Source organism: Phalaenopsis equestris, unplaced genomic scaffold (genome assembly GCF_001263595.1).
Source record: "Phalaenopsis equestris unplaced genomic scaffold, ASM126359v1 Scaffold000865, whole genome shotgun sequence".
Lineage (NCBI taxonomy): Eukaryota > Viridiplantae > Streptophyta > Magnoliopsida > Asparagales > Orchidaceae > Phalaenopsis > Phalaenopsis equestris.
In genome coordinates this window covers 34,598-49,530 of record NW_018165305.1, presented here as the reverse complement: position 1 = coordinate 49,530, position 14,933 = coordinate 34,598, and the positions used below count along the sequence as shown (strand labels likewise).

Sequence of the window (14,933 nt, the reverse complement as noted above, 5' to 3'; positions counted from 1 at the left end):
ATCGCCACATAGGGTGTTATAAATTTTCTGAGATAAGGGAGGGAAAACAATTTTTTTTATATAATAATAATAATAATAATATTATTATTATAAGATAAGGGAGGGAAAACAATTTTTTTTATTTTTTTATATTATAATAATAATAATATTATTATTATATTATTATTATCCTCCGTGCATTTTTCGCTTGAACATGTATTCGCAGCAAAATGAGCCTCCCGTAAATAAAGTCCACATTCCGGATGCGACCGTGCAGTCTGTTTTGTCATTCGGGATTGTCTCAGACCACTTTCTTTAGCAATCGGGAAGAAAATAATAATTCACACATTTTTAGCCGGCACACGAAACCATGGTGCAATGAGCGTCTTCCCTTAGTGGAATCGAAGTTTCAGACTCACTCGCGTGGTCTGTTTCATCCCGGGCTCAGTTGGACAATTTTGCTAACAATCAGACTAACTCGAGCCAATTTCGCGCACGACACAACATATAAAATTTGTCAACCCAATCGAAGTCGTCTGATGTGCCAAATGCTGACCGGTCTTCGCCTAAGCGAAAGCCAAAGCCTAGCAAAATGACCTCGGTTACGTGCCCCTCAACATGTGTCAGTGATTCAAAATGGATGTTTCACCCTACGGGAGTCAACACGTGCATCAAACAACGTTATTTAGCGCTCGAACGAAGATCCTATGCATGCGACTCCAAAAAAAAATTAAGGCCAACATATATATAGTATAAAAAATAAACTTATGAGAAAAAAATATAAAATCAATAAATAGTTATATTCAGTCCAAATCATGATCCCTAAAAAAAGAAAATGGACCCCAATCATCAATTCAAATCTTTTAGGAATGAGCGGACAGTGACAGAAGCGCCATACCCTCCAGCTAAGATTTCAGCTCAAACGTCACCGCTCCCCGCCACGTGTCTCCAGAGCCGAAAACCAATGACATCTTAAGGCCATTTCCGTCATTCTAAACAAAATAAACGACGAATTTGACGCGGGGTGAAATCGTGGGTGCAAAAGCAAGTGTAAAAAACAGGACCGAACTCCATTCCCTAACGGACGTGAAATCGGGCTGATTCCGTAAATAAGTAGAAGCTGGGATACCCTTTTGACAATTTCTGAGGAAAAGAAACAAAAATTTTACTGCAAAAAGTTATAATTTTAAATTAGCTATTGATAATAAATAAATAATATATATACTTATAAATTCATAAATATGTTCTCTGAGAGTTTTATTGATCAGAAGTAGGGCCGTCAACATGACTCATTATTCGCGAATAGCTAGTGTTAGTGTTATGCTCGTTAAGAAGCTCTTGTTCGACTCATTCGCTAAGTTAAAGAGTCGAACACAAACAACACAAACTAATATTTGTTCATTTATGTTGGCTCATTTTAGTGCGAAATACTATCAATTAATTATATATATATATATATATTTTGACTACAAGACTACAAAGATTTATAATCAATTAACAATATTAACTAAGAAAATAAAATGAAAATTATTAATTTAAATTCAAATGATGTTTTAAATCTTGTCATAATCTTTAATATTTTATGACTACATGATTAGGATTGTAAAAAAGTCTCTTTATTCGTAAATGACTCGTGTTCGGCTCTCTAAGCAAATGAGACGAACTTTTTGAGCTAAAAAAATTACCATTCTGCCCCCTGAATTTCACATATTTTGACCTCTTTGAGCGAGATTAAAATGCCATTTTTGAATGTTTTACCCATCTCTATCACGAGTCTCCATCTAGGAAAACCCTTCGGCGTCGGGAACACTTGTTGAAGATGAGCTACTCGAGACGATTCGATCTCTTCGAGTCCTTCAGCCGCGGAACAAAGCCATCTTTCCTCTTCCCCTCTCCGCCGGAGATGGTGGAAGTGGAGCTTGATGAGCAGATAGACTTTGCTCTCGATGTTCTGAGCCCGGGCCTCTGCTCTAGATCAAGCTTTTTCGACATATCGCCCGCCCATTCATGCTACTTTGACTCCTGGTTATCGGATCTGGCCTTGGTCTCGTTCCAGCCCTTTGTCAGCGCTGTCCGACGTGCGGAGACTGAGATCCAGCTGCAGAGTTTGAGTAATCGTATTGCCGCGCTTGAGGCAGGGTTCGATCGTGCGATTGGTTCGAAGACGGAGCCCAGGGACCGTAAGTTTAAGTGGACGGCGGAGATCAAGGGTCGGAAGGGTGAGGAGTCGGATCGGAAGTATAAGTTAGTGGCGGAGGCGAAGGCTGGCGGGGAGAGGAGTGTGAAGTGGACCACGGATGTGAAGGGTAAGGGTAGCTACACGCTCGAGGCGGCAACAGCGGGGGATCGAAGAAAGGAAAGGAGAAGGATAAGAAGGGGGAGAAGAAGAAGAAGGGGACGGAGTCGTCTGCAAGGCTGGTAGAAATCGAGGAGGAGAAGAACCCTGGTGGGATCGTTATCAGGAAGGTTTGTGATTTCGGATGCTTTGCTAGAGGTTTAAACTTTCCCATTTGATCAGTGTGAACGATGGGATTTTGTTCATCTGGAATTTTCTAGATGGATGGATGCCTTAAAAGTTGGTTTGTTTTGGTTCGCATAATAAATGTGGCTTAATTTTTGATTTGATTTATTTATTTATTTTTTGTTAACAATTTGTCTTGGTGAAGAATATTTTTTGGCAGCTTTTTCTGCCTTTTTTGGTCTCATTGAGAAAGTTGACATAAAATATTAATGAAAGATTTAAGCTCGTACCATTTAGTTCTTCTCTTTGCATATCTAACACATAAACTTTAATTTTGTACATATATGCCTCTTTATCCGTACATGAGAAGATGTGTTTCTCTTTTAAAAAGTTGAGGTTTTGAAAAGTAGGTAGTGATATTTTTTTTATCCCAATTTTAAATAAATAATATAAAAATATTTAAATCATAAAATTTTAAATGGTGAAATTAATGGTCATATTTATAATTAATTTAACATTAAACAAAAAAAATGTAAAAAAAAACTGTTTTTTTTTGTACATAATAAGATCTAAATGGGTATAAAAGATCATTGTTTGTGTAGATAGTTTATAATTAAAGTTGCGGTCTGAATATATGCATTTGTTAGAAATCAATATTTTTTTTTTAGTATCCGCCAAAACTAACTCAAGCACCAAATGAATTATCCAATGGATTCTTTTTAAGAATAGGTGAATGCAAGGCATGATGAACTACTAGTAAGATTGCACTAAAATACAATGATAATAAACAAAGGTAGAGGATGCGATTTAAATTTTGTGGAAGGTTATTACGGAGGAAATTCATTGAGATTACATATCATTTAGTAGAACTTCACAAATTTGATTAAGTTTCTACAAGCTTATATATAATTTATTTCAATTAGGAAATTATAATAGTATGTAGTTTGTAGTGAGTTAAAAGGATGTTTGATGATCAATTCTTTAGGCAACGATATGCGGAGTTGATAAATGTGTGCTAAATGATCAGATTTGGCTTTGCATTCAAGACACATGTATGCTTGAACATCGAATTCAGCAGCTTTGGGTGCTGCTGATCAATTGAAACTTGAAAGCAAGTGGAGTGGCACCTAGTAGAGCTGGAGTTGAGATGGGTTAGTGCAATATAAGTGTACAATGGATAAAAGTTGATCCAATCGAGCTTGGGTTTAAAGAGAGTTATTGCTAGGGGAAGTCAGAAAGATGAGTGTATATTAGTCTGATTATTACTAGAGCTACATAGAATTGCGGGTTAACATGTTTATGCTTGTTGTTTTGATTGACCAGGATGATGAGAACAAGGATTATGCTATTTTCCTTTTTCTGTTGAGAAGGAGGATTGACCCATTATTTTCGTATTTCAGTTGAATTACTTCAGTGATCGGTTTTAAGCCCATATCTTTTTTGCGTTAGTTATGGATGCCATTACTGGACATTTGTAGGAGGATGTGCCTTAGTGTATGCTTTTCGCTGATGATATTCTTCTTGTGGATAAGACCAGAGAAAGAGCTTAGGATAAACTTGAATTATGGAGGTCTAACATTGGAGACTAAAGACCTTTGTTTGAGTAGAACTAAAGCCGGATACATTTTTAGTAGGAGTAGCTCTAGTGTCACAGTTGTAATTATGAGTGATCAAATCATTAAGGGTGTGAACGCTTTATGTATCTCGGGTCTATTGTTCAAAGTGATGGTGATATAGATTGGAATGTTATTAGTAGAATTCAAGTTGGTTGGTTGAAGTGGAGGAATGCATCGGGCTTATTGTGTGATAGAAAAGTACTGCTTAGACTGAAAGGGATATTTTATAAGATGGTGGTGAGACCTGCAATGCTTTATGATGCAAAATGTTGGCCTTTAGAAGAGAAGCATAACAGAGTCAAGTGTTGCAGAGATGAGAATGCTTAGGTGGATAAGTGGCTTGACACTTAGAGACAAAATACGAGATGAATATATCCGTGATAGAGTTGGTGTAGCTCCAGTGGCGAATAAAATTAGAGAGAGTTGTCATAGATGGTTTGGTCGCATTAAACGTCGACCATCTGATGATCCGGTTAGGAGAGTAGATGTTTTAGATTTGTCCTATGTTAAGAAAGACAGAGGTAGACCAAGAAAGGCTTGCGCATATTGTATAAAAAATGATCTTAATTTATTAGAATTAAATGAAAATATGTCACTCAATAAGATGTAATGAAGAAAAGGATTTATGTAGCCGACGCCACTTAGTGGGATAAAGGTTTGTTGTTGTTACTGTAGACTAAATGTAGATTTGTGGCTTTATGTAATATATATTAAAGACCCTGATTATTCCTCTAGACCTTTATTACCCTAGGGCTCGGCTCTAGGGGAGAGAGTATCGTTATTTATCATAATTGGTGATATGAAACTTACATTTATTTAGGTGCAATAATATCTAATGCTATATTTTCATGCCGGTGATGAAATAGTCTCTTTTAGCTTACAATGAGCAAGTTAGAGGAGTTATGCAGCACTGTGCAACGAATCTCATTGTGGCCCTGAATATGAAGAATAGGTTAGGGATGGCAGTTGTACTGTCATTAACTCTTCACATTTTACCCTAAGATCTTATCTTACACTTTTAATGTCAATGTGCTATCTATTGCAATCTTCAAGACGTCATAGCTCTTTAGTTTATTATCACTCACGTGAATTATCGATGGTTATAGATTTTGATATGGATTTTATGAAGTCTTACTTAATAGTGCGTAGTCTCAATGTTTACTAATCTCAAATCGTAAGAAAATCACCTCCTGTGCATTTGTTTGTCATCATTGCTTATACAGGCTATCTCATTAATAATTCATCTTAATTTTGCCCCACATTGGTTTAAAATAACAACTAATTTGAATGGTTAATTCACTTAAGTTACAAGTTAGCTCTATTGGATAGTTTAGATGGCAGAAAAAAAATTGAGATTTTAGCTATTATATATCTTCATAGTTTAGCTTTATTATCATTATATATTCATGTACTAGTCTGTTGTGCCTACTTATGTCTTATTTTTTAAAAATTTACATCTTTTGTTAAAACTTCTATGTTTTATAATTTTTTTCCTTGCCTTTCTTTTATTATTAACATGAGTTTGTGTAGTTTTTTATAGTCACTAACATCAAAACTTTGGATTTTTTTCATCACCTGTCCAAAATATATCCTTTTTAGGTCCGCAGTAAATGGTGTTATAACTCAGATGTTGGCTTCGGCATTCGATGACTGCGTATGCTTAATTTGATTTTATGTATTTGTTGTGTTACGTCAAAAAAAATTAAATGGAACAAAGTTCACTTTGCCAATTTAGTTATTGAAAATTATCATCTTTTTTATTATATAATTAGAGAATGAAAAAATGTTAAATGATAGTAGCATACAACATTATATAACTTGAAGTACGAATACACAATATGAATTAGACGATCACAATGTACATGTTATCTTCAACATCTCTTTTGCCATGCATTAAGTTCTTTTATTATTTATGATTATGTAATATTTTATGATGTTATAGTTGGAGGTTGTACTTTCATCAACTCTCCGTACTGTCACACTAAGAACTCATCTTGTCCTTTTAGTCTCTACTCACTCTCTATTACAATCTTTAAGTCGTCATAATTCTCTAGTTTCTTATTGCATGTGAATTATATGTGCTAATTGATTTTGATATGAATTGTGTGAGCCCTTACTCAATAGTGTGTAGTCTCAATGAATCACTTGTTTACTAATCTCAAATCGCAAGAAAATCACCTCCCATGCAGTTATTTGTTTTCGTTGCTTCTATGTGCGAACTCATTGATATTTCATCTTACTTTTGCACCCACATTTGCTTAAAAAAACGTCTAACTTCATTGGTTTATTCATACGAATTTTGAGTTATTTTTATTGGATACTTTATATTAGAATTTTAAGATTTTAGCTGTTATATATCTTCATAGTTTAGTTTTACTTCTCATTATCTATTCATGTACCAATCTGTTGTGCTTATTTTATGGTTATTATTTTTTAAAAATTCACATCATCTTTTAATGCCTTAATGTTTTTTAATTTTTTGCCTGCTCGTTTTTTTTTCTAGTAACATGAGTTTGTGTAGCTCTTTTATAGTCATTAACATTAGGACTTGGGCTTTCTATAATCACCTGTCTAAGAAAAAAAAACATTTTCTTGCAGTCCCACTAAAATGGTTGCTGATGTCACGATTTTTTAAAACAACAACCTTGAGGGGTTAGATATACCTTCACTAACATTCTTATTTCCTTGGTTTATCCTCAATATGGCACGCAATTTTTTACAAATTTAACCATGAAATAAATCAAAATATTTATTGATCAAATCTTTGGATGCTCTACTCGAAAGCTTTTTATTTGTCTAAATTGGACAACAAGTCTTGAGTTGAGTTGGATTTGTGAGAAATAAAGTGGCGAGTTTGGGTAATAGCTCCAGATTGTTAACCCATAGTAGGCATGTCACATAATTTTATGAGTTGAGAGATAGAATGCTGAATTTACTTAAATAACGGTTGAGTTGGAAAAAAAATGTAAGCTGATTTTTTCAATGAAAATAAAACCGATGAGAAGGACAAAGTACATGAGTTGGTTTACTTGTTTAGAACTTTCTTCTATAAGATTAAAAGAAGTTTGTTAAGAAATTTCAAATCCTTTAGCACTTTAAATGATCATTCACCAATCATTTATTTAGTCAGCACCGTGACAAAATATCATCAATATGTGGTTGAATTCACAATGTTACAGAGAATACATTCAAAAGCTAATTAACAAATAAAGGGACTTCATTGAAGAAAAGGTCAACAGGTTGATGGGTTGTTCAAATGTTGTTAACAAGTTTGTATCGTTATGATGTGTGAATTAGCCATTATAAAATAAACATTAGACTCATATGTGATTTTGAGACAACTCATTGATGTGAATTAAAAAAAAAAAACATTGCATGCCATTTCTCCATAATCAAACAATTTTTTTAAATATATTTATGAAGATTGCTTTTAAAAGGTACTTTTTTTACAATAATAGTCGAACTTTTGTTTTTTAATACATAAATAGATCATTTTGTTTGGTACGGAATCTCTCAATTTTTTCAAGTGAAGGAAAATGACTTTGAAAATGTAAAAGAGGTTTGGGGGGTTGGGGGTGGGGGGTGCATTTATACACATAGCACACAATTCTTATGTATTCATGTATTTCACTTCTAAACACACATTGCACTCAAATCTTTAATATCACATCAAATGTGTTTAAAGCAACAAAGTGCTATGTATGTTAATATGAAAGTTTAGGTGTGAGATATGTAAACTCGTAAGAATTGTGTGCGACTTGTGTAAATAAACCACAAAAAAATGCATTGGTTGATATGTATTCTCAGAGTTGAATTCTGTTTCTGTGCATGAATACTCTTAACCTTTCTAGATTATTGTTAATGAAGACTTACAACGACTGCTAGTCTAGTCCCAACCGCCCGTGATTTCAATTCTCTATTATATTTTACAAGAAAGCAGTACAATAGTTCCAAGTTATTTAATCATATCAAACAAGAGATTGAAGCTTATGGAAGCATACTAATTTAGAGTACATGATTCAATTTCTACCGTTGTAAGCTACATTTTAAAATTCAGAGTTTTGAGTATTTCCTTTACCAACAATAATTAGCCTTATCATCTTCATTAACTTTATCCCAACTATTTGGGGTCAGTTTCGTGAAGCTTCATTGTTCTTTTTTCTGAGTATTGTTTGAGGAGTTAGAATTAATTTTTTGCGACATTTTTGGAACCACCTTATATTTGATTTTATTTAAGGTATATTCTTCACGATGTTACTTTCGGACCTAATTTATCATCTTTTATAACGGGTGCATTATGCATTATACATCATTCTTTGTATATTTCTATACTTTCAAGTCTTATTCTTATTTGTGAAAGTTGCATACATACAACATAATTTCTATTTTTTAACATATCTGACACCTAAACTTTGTTTTTTAACATTTATACCCCCCTAAATCTCTATTATCACATAAAAAATACCACCATGTTCACTTTTAAAATATGGAATACACCTTTTGATGCATAGGTAAAGTGGTATGCAAGTAAAATTTACATTTTTGATTAATAAGTAAAATATGGGGGCATTTATACACAACACACAATTCTTATGTATTCATGTATTTCACTTCTAAACACACATAGCACTCAAATATTTAATATCACATAAAAAAATAGCACTATTAACACCTTAAAAAGTGAAATCTACATTTTCACAAATGTGTTTAAAGCAACAAAGTGCTATGTATGTTAATATGAAAGTTTGGGTGCGAGATATGTAAATTCGTAAGAATTGTGTGCGACTTGTGTAAATAAAGCACAAAAAATGCATTGGTTGATATGTATTCTCAGAGTTGAATTCTGTTTTGCATGAATACTCTTAACCTTTCTAGATTATTGTTAATGAAGGCTTACAACGGCTGCTAGTCTAGTCCCAACCGCCCGTGATTTCAATTCTCTATTATATTTTACAAGAAAGCAAACAGAGCCTTAATCATATCAAACAAGAGATTGAAGCTTATGGAAGCATACTAATTTGGTGTACATGATTCAATTTCTACCGTTGTAAGCTACATTTTAAAATTCAGAGTTTTGAGTATATCCTTTACCAACTGTTATGGTATGACTCATATACCATATAGGGACAGACGCTGGATCGAAGCGGAAGAATCTGTCCAAATTGAGAAAATTGGGAAGTTACGTGGGTGGGGGTGCGGGGGCAAAACCCCGCGGTATGGTGCAGAGGTAATGTTGTAATTACATGTTATGCCTATGTTTACTCCTGAGGTTATAAATAGGCCTGTTAGTAACCCCAGGAGGTATCCCTCTATTCTGTAACATCTTTTCTGAATATTGAAAGGAACTCGCCGCTCTGCTCCCGAGGAAGTAGGCATCTTTGCCGAACCTCGTTAAATCTCTGTGTTCTTCTGGATTTGTGTCGATTACTGTTTTTCTTCGCCCTAATTTTCTCAACAAGTGGTATCGGAGCCTGGTTCGAGGGCAGGGAAGAAAACTGCAGCGGCGCAGTAAGCAAAAAGAACGATTTGGGGATTTTGGAAGGAGAAGTTTCAGGATCTGTCTGGCTTCGGTTCAGAATCGAGGCAGGAGTTTGCAGACGCAGATTTCTGCGTACGAAGAAGTTTGGTTCTTGGGTCAAGATCTGCGCGAGGTGCTGGTCCTGACGGGGCCAGGGAGAGCTGAGAAGGGCAGGTCTTCGGCGAAGGTATTGCGCGGGGTTCATCCGCGCGATAAGGAGGTCGTCTCGGAAAGTTGTGCGCAGGAGGCATCGCAGAGGGAAGCTGCGATTTGCTGCCAGAAAGGAAGGTTCGCGCGATCTGGCAGATCAGGAAAGGAGCGCACGAACGGGAAAGAGCAGATGAGGAAAGGAATCAAAGAATCTTTGATTTCTACTGGAGCCTCCACTGAGAGAACAACTACAAAGGAGAAAGGATGCTGCAGGGGAGTAATTATTTTAAAATTATGTTTGTTAAAAGCATTTAATTAAGGAAAACTTAATTAAAGAAATTTAATTAAGCAAAATTCCTTAATTAAGGAAAAAATATTTTCTTTTCAAAAAAAAAAGCTAAAGATTTTTGCAGAGGTGTTTTTTGCAGAAAAGGTTTTGTTGCAGGATAATTTTTCAGATGACATTTTCTGGTGCGAAATTCGAGGTGGTTAAGTTCGATGGAACTGGTAACTTCGGATTGTAGCAAACGAGCAAACGGGAGTGAAAGATCTGTTGGCGCAACAGAGAATCTTTAGGGAATCTTGAAAGCTCTGCGGGCAACAAAACCAGATGTCATGGAGGATGAAGATTGGGAAGAATTGCAACAATGAGCAGCAACGACGATACGCCTATGCCTGACAGATGAAGTTATGTAACACCTTAAAAAGTGAAATCTACATTTTCACAAATGTGTTTAAAGCAACAAAGTGCTATGTATGTTAATATGAAAGTTTGGGTGCGAGATATGTAAATTCGTAAGAATTGTGTGCGACTTGTGTAAATAAAGCACAAAAAATGCATTGGTTGATATGTATTCTCAGAGTTGAATTCTGTTTTGCATGAATACTCTTAACCTTTCTAGATTATTGTTAATGAAGGCTTACAACGGCTGCTAGTCTAGTCCCAACCGCCCGTGATTTCAATTTTTTCCACATTTCTTTCTTCAGGCTCATTCTTCAATTCATCTTTTTATCTCTTTTCACGTCTTCTCTTTCTCTATAAAATCTTCTTTATGGTATCAAAGACATTCAATCTTCACAGCAAAAAGCAGATCAATATTCCAAAGTCATTAAAGTTCTTCACATCTCATATCAAGATCATGGCAGCCACAACACTCACCCAAGGCAATTATATGGTAGGGAAAATTCAGATTCTCAAATTACTAGCAGCAAATGGGTATGAATCTTTTCTCAACGGTAATAGCCCTATTCCTCCCCAATTCACACCTGATGAACATGGGAACATGGCCGAAAATTAAGAATACTCTATGGAATTTTGTTGATAAAAACCTTATAGCTGCTATATTTTCCATAATTTCTTCCTCAATCTTGCCACATATTCTTCATCTTGATCATATAGCTGAAATTTGGCAGAGTTTAGAACGCCAATTTCAGTCCACAAATCTAGCTTGTGTTTTTCATCTCAAAAACGAATTGCATAATATCGCCATGGGTAATAGCACAATGGCCCAATACGTCACAAATATTAAACATCTTCTGGACAACATAGCAGTTGCAAGTTCCAAGAAAGATAATAATATACCATCTCATGCACACTCAACGGTCTTCCACCAAGCTACCAAGCTTTCAAAACAGCAATACGAACCAAAGTCATTCCCCTTTGACTGGAAGATTTTATTCGTTACTTCATAGTGAGGAATGTAATCAAAATCAAGAAACTACCAAACTCACACAACATTCGGCCATGCTTGCATACAAAAACAAAAGCAATTATTAGTCAGCAAGAAATTACTCCAATAATTCTATTCCAGGCAAAAATTTTCTGAGCAACAAACAAGCATACTCAAACAAACAATCAAGAAAAAAAATTACCACAATTTGTCAAATATGCAACAAAAAGGGGCACTCTGCTCAAAATTGTTGGCATAGAACCAACCTTAATTATAGTGCTACTTCTCCTCCTACCACAACTGCACTCACCAACCAGCTTCAGAACAACAATTCTAACTGAATTTTAGATATTGGGTCACACATGTGGGCAATGGTATACTACCCACACCAAAGCGTAAGCAATCTCTTTCTCCCTTATTTAGAGTACCTCACATCTCTCATGATCTTGTTTCAATACACAAACTAACACAAGATAATAACTGTTATGGTATGACTCATATACCATATCGGGACAGACGCTGGATCAAAGCGGAGCGGAGCGGAAGAATCTGTCCAAATTGGGAAGTTACGTGGGTTGGGGTGCGGGGGCAAAGCCCTGCGGTTTGGTACAGGGGTAATGTTGTAATTACATATTGTGCCTAGGGTCTACTCCTGGGGTTATAAATAGGTCAGTTAGTAACCCCAAGAGGTATCCCTGAATTCGGTAAACCATTTTCTGATTATTGAAAGGAACTCGCCGCTCTGCTCCCGAGGACGTAGGCATCTTTGCCGAACCTCGTTAAATCTCCGTGTTCTTCTGGTTTTGTGCCGTTACTGTTTTTCTTCGCCCTAATTTTCTCAACAAGTGGTATCAGAGCAAAAGTTGTATGGGTTGAAGATGCAAGAAGGGTCTGATCTAGCGCAACATGTTAATGACTTCAATCAAATAATCACAGACCTGTCACAGCTTGATGTGAGTATTGAGGATGAAGATCGAGCGATGATTTTGTTGTGTTCATTGCCCTCTTTCTATGAACACCTGGTGACTACTCTGATATATGAGAAAGAGACTATCAAAGTTGATGAGATTACTGCAGCGTTGTTGGCTCACAACCAGCGGAAGCAAAATGCAGGGGAAAGCTCTCACGGTGACAGTTTATATGTGAAGAGTAAGCATGATCGTGGAAGGAAGAAAGAGAAGGAGGGATCTGGAAGGTGAAATTTCAGATCAAAGTCTAGAGACAAAAAGGAAATTCATTGCTACAAGTGCAAGGAGCCAGATCATATGAAGCGAGATTGTCCAAAGATGAAGAAGCAGACTGGGGAGAAAGGTGATACTTCATCAAAGTGTAAATATGGTGCAGAATGAAAATTCAGATTGCAGTGATGACGATATGCTCTCAGTTTCATCAACTCAGTTTACGGATGCATGGATTCTTGATTCAGGGTGCTCTTATCACATAACACCTAACAGAGAGTGGTTTACTTCATACAGGATAACTAATTCTGGCTCAGTCTATTTGGGTGATGATAGATGCTGCAATATAGTTGGTATTGGAGAAGTCAAAATTCAGATGTATGATGACACTGTTAGAATGTTATGTGATATCAGACATATTCCAGATCTGAAGAAGAATTTGATTTCCTTGGGCACTCTACACAGAAATGATTTTATTCCTAAGACTGATGAGAATAGGAAAACTATCAGAATTGTTAAGGGTGCACTTACGGTGATGAAAGAAAAGTTGACTGCAGGTAATATCTACAGACTGTCAGGGAGTACAGTTGTAGGTGGAGTTCATTCTGTGGAGTCAGATAATAACAGTACAAAACTATGACATATGCGTCTGGGTCATCTCAGTGAGCGTGGGATGACGGAATTGCATAGAAAGAAATCTGTTGCATGGAGTTAAAAGCTGCAAGCTCGATCTTTGTATGTTCTGTATTCTGACTAGAGTCAATTTTATGACTGAAAAACATAAAACTGAAGGAATTCTTGACTATGTGCATACTGATGTATGGGGCCCTACTAGGGAGTTGTCATTGGGAGGATCTCAGTATTTCGTTACTTTTATTGATGATTTATCCAGAAAAGTTTGGGTGTATTTCTTGAAACAAAAATCTGAAGTATTCTCTAAATTCAAACTGTGAAAAGGTGAGATGGAGAACCAAACTGGCAGAAAGATCAAGTATTTGAGGTCCGATAATGGCACAGAGTACATTGATTCGCAGTTTCAGAAGTTCTGTGAGGAGCATGAGATTCAGAGACATTTTTCAGTGCGGAAGACACCACAACAGAATAGTGTGGCAGAAAGGATGAACATGTATTTAACTGAAAGTGCAAGGTGCTTGAGACTGAATGCAGGACTTCCTAAGAGTTTCTGGGCAGAGGCTGTGAATATGACATGCTATCTCATCAATAGATCACCTCGAACATCATTGGGTGACAAGGTCGTAGGAGAGGTATGAACATGTAATCCAGTTCAATTTGATCCTTTACGGATTTTTGGATGTCCTGCTTATGTGCATGTACCTGAAGATAAAAGATTAAAACTTGATGCAAAATCAAAGAAGTGCATTTTTCTGGGCTACAAGAAAGGTGTGAAATGATACAAGTTTTGGGATCCAATTGCAAAGAAGATGGTGATCAGCAGAGATGTAGTTTTTGATGAGCAGTTTATGTTACAGCAGAATCAAGACAAGGCGTCAGGGAACAGTTCCAGTTCAGATGCAGTGCAGATGGATTTAGAACAACAGCCAGTAGCATCTGAGAGAGGTGAAACTTCAAATCCAACACCTGGTGATTCTATTCCAGATGATCTGCAGAATTACAATCTAGCCAGAGATAGACAAAGACGCATGTTATGAAGACTTAGTTTCATGTGCACTTCTCATCAGCAGCGATGATCCAGCCACTTTTCAAGGAGCTATCACTAGCCAGGATAAAGAAAAATGGATGAATGTAATGGTTGAGATGCAATGGTTGAGGAGATGGAGTCTTAGCAAAAAAAACACACTTGGGAGCTAGTTCAGCTTCCAGAGGGAAAGAAGACTATTGGGTGCAAATGGGTCTACAAAAGGAAACCAACAGTATCAGAAAAAAAGGAGAAAAGTGCAAGGCTCGATTGGTTGCAAAGGGATTTTCGCAGCAGAAGGGGATAAATTATGATGAAATCTTTTCTCCTGTGGTCAGACATACTTCAATCAGGGCAGTGCTTGCATTAGTAGCTATTTGGGATTTGCATTTGAAGCGGATGGATGTTAAAATTGCTTTTTTGCATGGTGATTTGGAGGAGCAGATTTACATGGAGCAACCAGAAGGGTTCACTCAACCTGGACAGGAGCATCTGGTTTGCAGGTTAAAGAAATCGCTGTATGGGTTGAAACAGTCTCCAAGACAATGGTACAAGCGGTTTGACTCCTACATGATGCAGATTGGCTACAGACGATGTGAGTATGATTGTTGTATTTATGTGAAAATCATTGATGATGGTTCTATTATTTTTCTATTACTGTATGTTGATGATATACTGATTGCTGCAAAGAATATGAATGATGT

At 36.2% G+C, this 14,933-nt stretch overlaps 1 protein-coding gene across 1 annotated transcript in view; it reads left to right on the top strand.

Annotated features, from left to right (window-relative positions):
- The first annotated feature begins 1,653 nt into the window (after positions 1–1,653).
- Positions 1,654–14,933, top strand: part of LOC110031911 (BAG family molecular chaperone regulator 7) — a 22,895-nt gene continuing 9,615 nt past the window's right edge. The window contains 2 exon segments of the mRNA XM_020735347.1: positions 1,654–2,324; positions 2,327–2,445. Of these exon segments, the coding sequence (XP_020591006.1) occupies positions 1,799–2,324; positions 2,327–2,445 (645 nt within the window). The 5' untranslated portion in view covers positions 1,654–1,798.